Consider the following 9811-nt stretch of genomic DNA (forward strand, 5'->3'; position numbering starts at 1 on the left):
GTTAATTCCTTGAAGTCTAGGGTTCATATCCCGATTAATTTTTGCGGTCTAATTTTGACCAGGGTTAATTGCTCTTTTTTCCATATTCAGATTTTGGAGAATTAGCCTTGCTTGTTCTTTATCTATTTCTTCTTATTTTCATTGGTTGTATCTGAGTGAAATTTTATAATATAAGCAGATGTGTGTTTGTACGATTGTTCTTCAAGGGTGCATCGATTTTAAACCCTAATAACAATGGTTTCAATGTCGGTTCCTGTTATTCAAGTGCAAAAAAAAAGCTTGATTTCTTTATAGATGAATAAGTTGAGAACGAAAAGGAGAGAGAGAGAGAGAGAGAGAGAGAGAGAGAGAGAGAGAGAGAGAGAGAGAGAGAGAGAGAGAGAGAGATGTGGGTCCTCTATTATTTTTTTAATTGTTACAATAAATATTAAATTTAAAAAAATAAAATAAAAATGAAAAATAAATACCACAAGGGTATCATATTCATTTCAATTTTCAGAGGGATTATTTTCACATACAAACCAGTCCAAAAGCACCATGAATCCAAAAAACTCGAAGTTTTGACTAAAACCTCAAAATTTTGCATACCACGGGGACCATTTTTGCATTTTTGTCTAAAAGAAACTATATAAACCAATAATACTTTTTTCCTATATCGGTAGTTCGATACTATTATAGTTTTAAATTATTCTCTTAGCGAATAATTATTTCATTGACTTAAATACTGAACAAACCTATAAAAACAAACACCACTTATAGAATTACATTTAATATTAAAAAAACATATATTAATACCATTCATAATTTTTCCTTATTCAAAAAATTCTTATCCAATCACAGCATAACGATAAATTAAATATTATCATATTAAGTAATTCAGATTCATCATATTACATATGAGAGCGAAACTTGTCTCGTACTTAACTTTGCTACTTCAACTTTTCCTCGAAGGTCATTGAGAACCTGTGTAAACGAAAAGTAACAGAGGCGATAACAAGGAGCTCACATCACATCACACATGCCAGTGTAAGGGGATTAACAAGCTACGACCTTCGGGATTCTTCAATGGATCACACAGGGGGTTCCAATGGGGAGGTTCCGGTGGCCGTCGACGATAATGCCGCCACCATCACCGTCGCCAATAGCCGTTTCAATATTGCCCAATGTTCATCTTCTTCCTGCAACCAACAGGTATTTCTAATCGTCTGAATTGGCAAACATACTTAAACGTTTTTATCGAATTCTATCGAATCTATGTCTTCTAATTATTGCATGTGGTTGTCGGTCGAACGAACTTAGAAGCTCGTTCACGTAATCTATAATATGATGTGGTTAACTTAAATGCATGTTTGATTGATACGATGCGTGTTCTTATATTCAGGATGCATTTTGAAAACTGCAGTTATACTCATCGCAAATTTCCGCGTTTCAGTTTTTCATTTTTATTGTAGTAATTTTGAACAGTTTCACTGTTAGATGAATCGGAAATGTAAAACATGTTCCCGTGCTAATTGTGTAGAAATTGATATCGGATTTATGCATCCTCATCAGGACGTTTAGCATATAGCTGATTTTTCAAATCTCTTATCTGTTATCGTCTTTCCAGTGAAATTTGTTGTTCTTCTTTGAGAAATTGATGATTGTTTCTTGAGTAAGAAGATTTGGGAGAAGATAAAGTCCGAAAGTAGGGTATAAAAAATTCCCTTTTCCAAATGTTCCATAGATAATACAGAGGGGGAAGCAGCTCCCTTTCAGTTTGATCTTATCATCGCTGCATTTAGTTATTCATAGTGCCTATCACTGTAATTTTCTGCTGTGTGTACATTAAAACCCTAGAATCAGAGTGATTTTGTGCAATATGGTGTTGAATCTGTCTTTCCATGGTGCAATTGAACTCAATTCATATCTATATATTGAGCTTTATAGAATTTACATTACTTCTACTTTACTTTCATAAAGTTTGCACTAACAACTTGTTTAATTATATGTTTTGATTTAGGGTACTAATAAGTGGGCCACTCTATTACTTGCTTACAAGTCATTAGGAGTTGTCTTTGGAGGACTTGTGACTTCTCCACTTTATGTCTACCCTTCAATGGCATTAAAATCTCCAACAAAAGATGACTATTTGGGAATCTACAGCATCATGTTCTGGACTCTTACTTTAATTGGAGTTGTCAAGTATGCTTGTATTGCTTTAAAAGCAGATGATCAGGGTGAAGGTATATGTCACTATGTCATATTCCTTTTAATTTATTTACAAGAATTTGGATAATGTTGGGATAAGCTTTGACTAGTCAATGATATGGTTTCCAGGTGGAACATTTGCTCTATATTCATTACTTTGCAGGCATATGAACATTGGAAGTATTACTTCAACAACAAGTGTGAATTCACAAACAAGTCTTTCATATAACAACTTGCATCAAGGCTTTGAAAAACCAAGTAGACTTGGGATGTTTATTGAGAGGAGTTTAATTGCAAGAAGGGTTTTGTTTTTCATTGCAATACTTGGCATGTGTATGTTAATTGGTGATGGCATACTCACCCCTGCCATTTCAGGTTTGCTTCTTTAAAATAACATTTGTATATTATATTCACTTTATTTAATATTGATTTTGTGTTTTGTTTTAAAAATTTGTAATAACCAGTGTTGTCAGCAATGGATGGGATCAGAGGTCCTTTTCCAGAATTCAGCAACTGTAAGTTCTTATTGATTGTGCATCATTCCTCTGATTTTTGTTTATTCAACTACATTTATAATGATCTTGTCATCTTTTTTATGATTTTTTTTTTTTAAATTTTTAGCTCTGGTGGAAGCTCTGTCTGCATTGGTTCTTGTTGTTTTGTTTTTGGTTCAAAAATTTGGTACTGGAAGAGTGAGTTTTTTGTTCTCACCTATCATGGGTGCATGGACATTGACAACTCCTGTTATTGGAATTTACAACATCATATATCATTACCCTTCGATTTTCAAGGCAATATCACCACATTACATCTATCAATTCTTCTCAAGGAATGGCCATGAGGGCTGGTTGTTGCTTAATGGTATGGTCCTTTGCATAACAGGTAAGAGTAAATGACCATTTTACCCTTCTACCTACAACTGATGCTGAATAGAGGTTAACTGTTTATGAATTGAAGTTTTAATCGATAAAAGTTCATTTTTTTTTTGACAAAAAGTTTTCAACTTGAAAGAAACATCCAAAAGTAAGAAATTCATTTGGTTTTGGTCTCTGAAAGACTTTAAACGACTGTTTTGCCCTTTTAATTTCTTTTATTTTTTATCATATTTTATTAATTAAAACTAAAAGGGCAAAATAGTCATTTCAACTTTCTTAGGACCAAAACCACAGGAATTTCTTGATTTTAGAACAAATCAATAAGAGTATGTTGCTATTTTTCGCATTTAACTCTCTGAATAAATAATTATTTATTTTTTTAGAGAAGGAGTATTATAAGATTTTAATTTATTATTACTATTCTTATAATCAGGTTCCGAAGCATTATTTGCTGATCTTGGACATTTCAATAGACCTTCCATTCAGGTATTCCACGAAATTACAATATTGTGACAACAAAAAAAAATAAAAATAAAAAATAAATGAAATGAGATTGCTAACACTCTATGACATGTAACAGATTGCTTTTCTATCAATGATATACCCATCATTGGTTCTAACATATGCGGGACAAACAGCATACCTAATCAAGAATCCAAATGATCATGAAGATGGATTTTACAAATTCATACCAAAAAACTTATATTGGCCCATGTTTGTAATCGCCTCGCTGGCAGCTATTGTGGCAAGTCAGTCTTTGATATCAGCCACCTTTTCTGTTATCAAACAATCCGTTGTACTGGATTATTTCCCACGCATCAAAATCGTGCATACATCATCAAGCAATGAAGGCCAGGTGTACTCCCCTGAAACAAACTACACTCTCATGGTTCTTTGTGTTGCAGTCATACTTATTTTTGGAGATGGGAAAGAGATTGGAAATGCTTTTGGTATGTGAATGTCCTCCTCATTACTCATCTCTTGTGTTTTATATTTTGACAAGTTAAAAAAGAGGAAAATTCGATTAAAGTTGTTATATTTTTGTCTCGTAATCAATCGATTTAGTCCTTTTGTATATATTTTTTTTTAATTCAATTAAGTCCTGAAAACCGGTAATTGTATTTATTTTGAGTTTTTGACCTACCGTTTTACCCGGTCAACATCTCATCCCACTTTCACAAATTGATTTTGAATTTTATTACAAATTTGGTCGATGATTTACACCTTTGGCCTAGATTTCAAAGTTTTGTTACGAATTCATCCTAGTTTTAGTTTTTTATGTTTTTTTTTTCAAAATTTTGTTTCGAATATGTTTTTTTTTTGTATAAAATCATGTTTATACAAAAATACATATTTTTCACATAAAAATGGTTTTTTTTTTTAAATTATATAAAAAAAATAAGGTTTTTTATGTGAAAAATATGTTTTTTTGTATAAATATGCAGATTCGAAGCAAAATTTTGAAAAAAAGGTAAAAAACTAAATTTAGGATGAATGTGTAAAAAAAATTGAAATCTGGGCCAAAAGCGTAAATTTTTGAACAAATTTGTAATAAAATTTAAAATCTGGGTTAAAAGTGTAATTATTGAAAGTGGGATGACCTGTTGAATTGGTAAAAAGGTCAAAATGAATACAATTGCCGGTTTTTGAGACTTATTTGAATTAAAAAGTTAAAAAAAAAAAAAAAAACTAAATCGATTATGAGAGCAAAATATATGGAGTTTCCCTAAAAAAAAAATTGCATTTCAAAAAATAAAAAAATAAAAAACATTACTATTTCATTCATTTAACCTCGTAGACGATAATTTTCAGGTGTGGTAATCATTCTGGTGATGCTCATAACAACTCTCCTACTAATACTAGTAATGATCGTAATATGGAAAACACCTCCACTTCTAGTCACTCTCTTCACTTTGGTATTTTTATCATTAGAAACAATCTACACAACCTCCGTTTTCACCAAAATCAAACAAGGCGGATGGATCCCATTCGCCATCTCACTAATCCTCGCCTTCATCATGTTCGGTTGGTTCTACGGCCGCCAACGAAAACTCCAATACGAACTAACCCACAAACTCGATATCAACCACCTGAAAACCCTAATCTCAGACCCGTCTCTGCAACGGGTCCCAGGACTCTGCTTTTTTTACACTAACATTCAAGACAGGAGTGAAGGGTTCACCCCGGTCTTCGGTCACTACCTTAAAAACATGAAATCAATCCATCAAGTCATTGTGTTAACTACTCTTAGGTATTTATTGGTCCCGAAAGTGGGACCCGATAAACGATATGTGGTTAAACCGTTAGGGCCGAAAGGGGTTTACGGGTGTTTGATTCAGTATGGGTATGCGGATTCGGTTAGTTTACAAGGGGATTTTGTTTCTCAAGTTGTTTGTTTGATTGAGAGTTTTGAGGGGAGGGAGATGGGGGATTTTCGTGAGGCTGTGGTTCATGTTAGGGGGAAAACGAGGTTTTATGTTAGTAAGAAGTGTACGAGGTTTGATAGGTTTATGCTTGGGTTTTATGAGTTTATGCATAGTAATTGTAGGTCGGGACTTCCTACTTTAGGTGTGCCACTTCAACAACGTATTGAGGTTGGTATGCTTTATGAGGCATGAAGGAATCGACATTTGACACCAAGTTTTTTTTTTCTTTAAAAAATTGTTTTTTGGATAGTTTGTAGAAATAGAGTCGACCCTCTCGTCAAGTTTTGGGTTTATAAAAATTTTGGTGAATTTTTTTTTTTTTTTTTTTTTTTTGTGTTAAAGGGTTGAACCTTGAATGATATGTAAAGTAAATGTTATTTTATCGTTTTGTTTAAAAGCAATGGTAATTGGTAAATAATAAATGATTATTAGGAACACAATTTCATTCATGAATTTTGTAATTGCAAATGAATAAATAATTTAAATATAAAGGGATTGCATTAAATCAAATTGTTCTTACATATCTTTTATTATTATTTTTTTTTAAATCAAGTTAAAAAAAACTTGGGATTCTAAAAATGCACAAATATAGTTTTAAATTAAATATCAACACGAAATCAATCTACTCGTCAAGGAGAAAAAAGGAATGAAAGGAAAAAAAATGGTGTGCGCGTAAGTGGGACAAAAAAATGTAGGGGTAAATTGGTAAATAGAGCTGTCTGAATGTATAAAGGTTACTCATTAACTTAAACCGTGAAGACAAAATTTATGCATTAAAACAAACATACCCGTATATCTATAGATATTAAGTCATGAACTTATTAAGGTTACTAGGTATAAAACCCGTGTATTACACGGGTTGATTAAAAAAACAAGATATTAAAATGTAATAATAAATATTTTTAAAAATAAAATTTTGAAATAAAAAATAAGAAACATTAATTACAATTTATTATAATATTTATTACATTTGATACTTTACCTATATAAGTATAAGATTATGTGGTTTTTTAATTTTAAAAATTGAAAAAAACAATAAATTGACATATGAATATTATTTATTTAAAAAATATCACAAAATGATAAGTGTCAAAACTCATTAAAGATTAACATGTGGTAAAAAAAACTTTCATTTATTAGAGATGATTTAATTTATTATAATAATTATTATATTTAAATATTATGTGAAATTTAATAAAATGGAAAAAAACCACAAAATGTCATGGAAAAATTTTAATTGAAAATAATCATAAAATGACATTTGACCAAATAAATGAGAGCATTCCATTTGGCAAAAAGTTCTTTAATTATTATGGAGGATTAAGTTAAAATGATAAACAACCCCGAAATTTTAATAATTCTAGTCGTAAAAAATTACACACATTAAAAAAGATGCAACTGAAATTGAAAATATTATTAGGAGAAATAGTAAAAAAAATTAAAAAAATCAAAGTTTTTTTTTTAATCAAGTTAAAAGAATTTGTGGAAACTATAAAAGGAAATTGTATCAAATCCGTAAATAAAAGTTAAAGAAATCAAAGTTTTTTTTCAAAAAAAAAAAAAAAAAAAAAGTTATACCAAAATTTTAAAAAAACACTTGGAAAAAATGAAAACTGAAGAGGTTTGAAAAAGCAAGTCAAGTGTTGACGCAACACACGCAGAGATTTTGTAGTCTGAAGCCTTTCAAAAAACAAACTGCTGCAAGAGGAGAAAGTTTTATGTGTGTGCTGCGCCGCACAACAAAAAATGGTTTGAAGATAAAACAAAAGCACCTAAATAACCACATTGTATAATCGATGATTACAAGGTCAAAATAGTTTTAACTGTAAAATGCAAACTATATGCAATTGAGGCTGTGTGAATCGTGTAGTCGTAATAGGTCTCTAATAAAAAATTTCCTTTAATGTTTTCTATATATGGTTTGGTTTAATGGATTGAAGTATTGAGCAATACAAGTAGTCTCAAGACATTTTTTATTATAAAAAAATCTTGAAAAGAATTTATAAAAGAATGATATCTCATATATGGATGGTGATGATTTGTTCAATAAATTAGAACTGCTACAAAAAATTTACCAATTAAATAGAATACAACTAAATCAATACTATATTTTTTTAAAAAAATAAACGTTTATCAAGTTTATTGTCTAACATACAAAATATCATAGACTACTTCCATTACCATTACATTAGAAAAATTAAGCTTTTAAAATTTTATTTGCAATTTACCATTTCTCAAGAAACATTAAATGCTTTGGCTTTGATTTCAATTAATAACACAACATGTTTCTTTTATATATATATATATATATATATATATATATATATATATATATATATATATATATATATATATATATATATATATATATATATATATATATATATATATATATATATATAAATAAGTAAAATAGTATATGAAAGTATAATATATTAATCAACCATGAGAAAATTACTTAATAATATTCTACAAAAAGAAAATAAAGGACCTAGATTTCCGTAGAAGGCCTCCGAAATATGACCAAACCTGAGACAAAATACTGAAAAATATTAATGTGTTTTACTATCATCATTGTCATCACTCGAGATATCCATTTCCATTTCCCGATTTTCATTCATATTTGTTTCTAATTGATTCTGACATGGGCCCCTAAATTCCTATACACTTTGTTTTTTTTCTCAATGTTGCAGACCCTTCGGATTTGATTGAAATCAACCGTCTTTGGTTTTCTGTTGGTGGGAGTGGGACCCTCTGATACAACCTACGTACGCCGCCTTTGTGTTTTCTAGTTTTGCTACTCCGTTTGGCGACGCAACGATAACTATTGTGTCTAATTAGACATCTGATTATACATATACATGGATTCCGTCATTGAAAAAATCTCAAATACTTTCATTTATTTGTTTTTCTTTGCATTAAAATATTATATTTTAATACAAAGTACAAAGATACCATGCTTCCATACATGCTTAATTGCATTTCTCTAGCAGAAAAGTTTTGTCTTCATCCATTTGATTGGGATTTGGATTTTCAAGATGTTGTTTGTGTTGGATAAGGTATCTAAGTCCATAACTATTTCTGATATGTACTTGACCCAGTTTGGTATGGTCCATTTGGATTGCATGGCATCATGCATTTGGATAGACTATAATGAGAGAAATAACACTTAAGGTTTATAAATATATTATAAGTTCTAATATATTAATAGTATTATTTAATTAGTATTGATCAAGAATTAATTTGGAATTAATTAACTGGTCAAAAGAAGACTAATTAACTATATAGGTTGATTGTGTAAATCACTCATACTTGTATAGTGGGCTAAAGCTCCATGGATTATTAAGTTGAGCTAAAACCCATAGGATGCTCCATGGTGGTTATATAACCCATGGGTCATGGAAATGAAAGGTTATGACAATTAGGGTTTATATGGTGTAACCCTAATTGTAACACACTATATAAGCTTCATAATACACACCAAAATCGGGACTTAAGAGAACAAAGGAGGGAAAGTCGATTTCTAAGTGTTCTACATATCTCTCAAGTTTATTCCAAGTGCATTTGGTGTTGTGTGAGACATTTGAGGCATCACACTTGGGGTGCTAGGCTCACAAGGTTTCAAGGAATCCAAATCACTTGAAGGTATATATTTCTAGCAAACTTTTATGATTAAAGTTCCCCATGTATGTTACATAGGATTATGAACCTTGGAAAATCAAATTTTTGCATGTATTTTAGACAAACACATATCCAAGGTTTCTAGGGTTGCATGTACACCTTAGGAGTGTTAGAATGATCAAAACTCTACAGTGGTACCTGTGACAACCCAAAATTTTCCACTTCAATAGAAGCCAAGTTTGTTTCTGCTAACTTTCAAACTTTTGGGATAAGTTTGAGCAATTCAGGATTTACAGTTAAGGAGATATTAGGAGAGAGGTTGCACTTGGGTCTTGTGCAACTCTGTTATTCCAAAACTCTATGATATTAGAGTTCTTTCCGGGAATAAAATATTTTCTGCCAAAAATCCCAGGACTATATATAGAATTCTGAACCAAATTATTCATTAGTTACAATTCCAACTGGAGAAAAGCCAAATTCTCTCTCAAGGATCTTCGAACTTTTGTTCCGGAAAGTGAGTACTTCTATCTAGTGTTGTTTTAAAGCTTTATATATGCTTAATACACTAGAAATCATAGGAAAACACCAAGATCTGTGAGTTTACCGCCCAAGAACACCTTGGGGAGTAAACTCCATTTCAAGGGCCAAAGTGTGCCCAATGCCCCCTAGACCTTGGAAACCAAACAAGGGACAAACCTTGAC

General features: G+C 30.9%; 1 protein-coding gene across 1 annotated transcript; it reads left to right on the plus strand.

The window, feature by feature from the left end:
- The first annotated feature begins 909 nt into the window (after window positions 1-909).
- On the plus strand, window positions 910-5884 carry LOC145045227 (putative potassium transporter 17). The gene is made up of 8 exons (XM_078993569.1): window positions 910-1191; window positions 2000-2222; window positions 2317-2562; window positions 2652-2702; window positions 2809-3069; window positions 3496-3548; window positions 3643-4012; window positions 4875-5884. Exons 1-8 carry the CDS (start codon window positions 1066-1068, stop codon window positions 5678-5680), a joined length of 2136 nt encoding a protein of 711 aa, XP_078849695.1. The 5' UTR covers window positions 910-1065; the 3' UTR covers window positions 5681-5884.
- The last annotated feature ends 3927 nt before the right edge of the window (window positions 5885-9811 follow it).

The sequence above is a fragment of the Lactuca saligna genome, chromosome 5 (assembly GCF_052625555.1).
Source record: "Lactuca saligna cultivar CGN05327 chromosome 5, ASM5262555v1, whole genome shotgun sequence".
NCBI classification, from domain to species: Eukaryota; Viridiplantae; Streptophyta; class Magnoliopsida; order Asterales; family Asteraceae; genus Lactuca; species Lactuca saligna.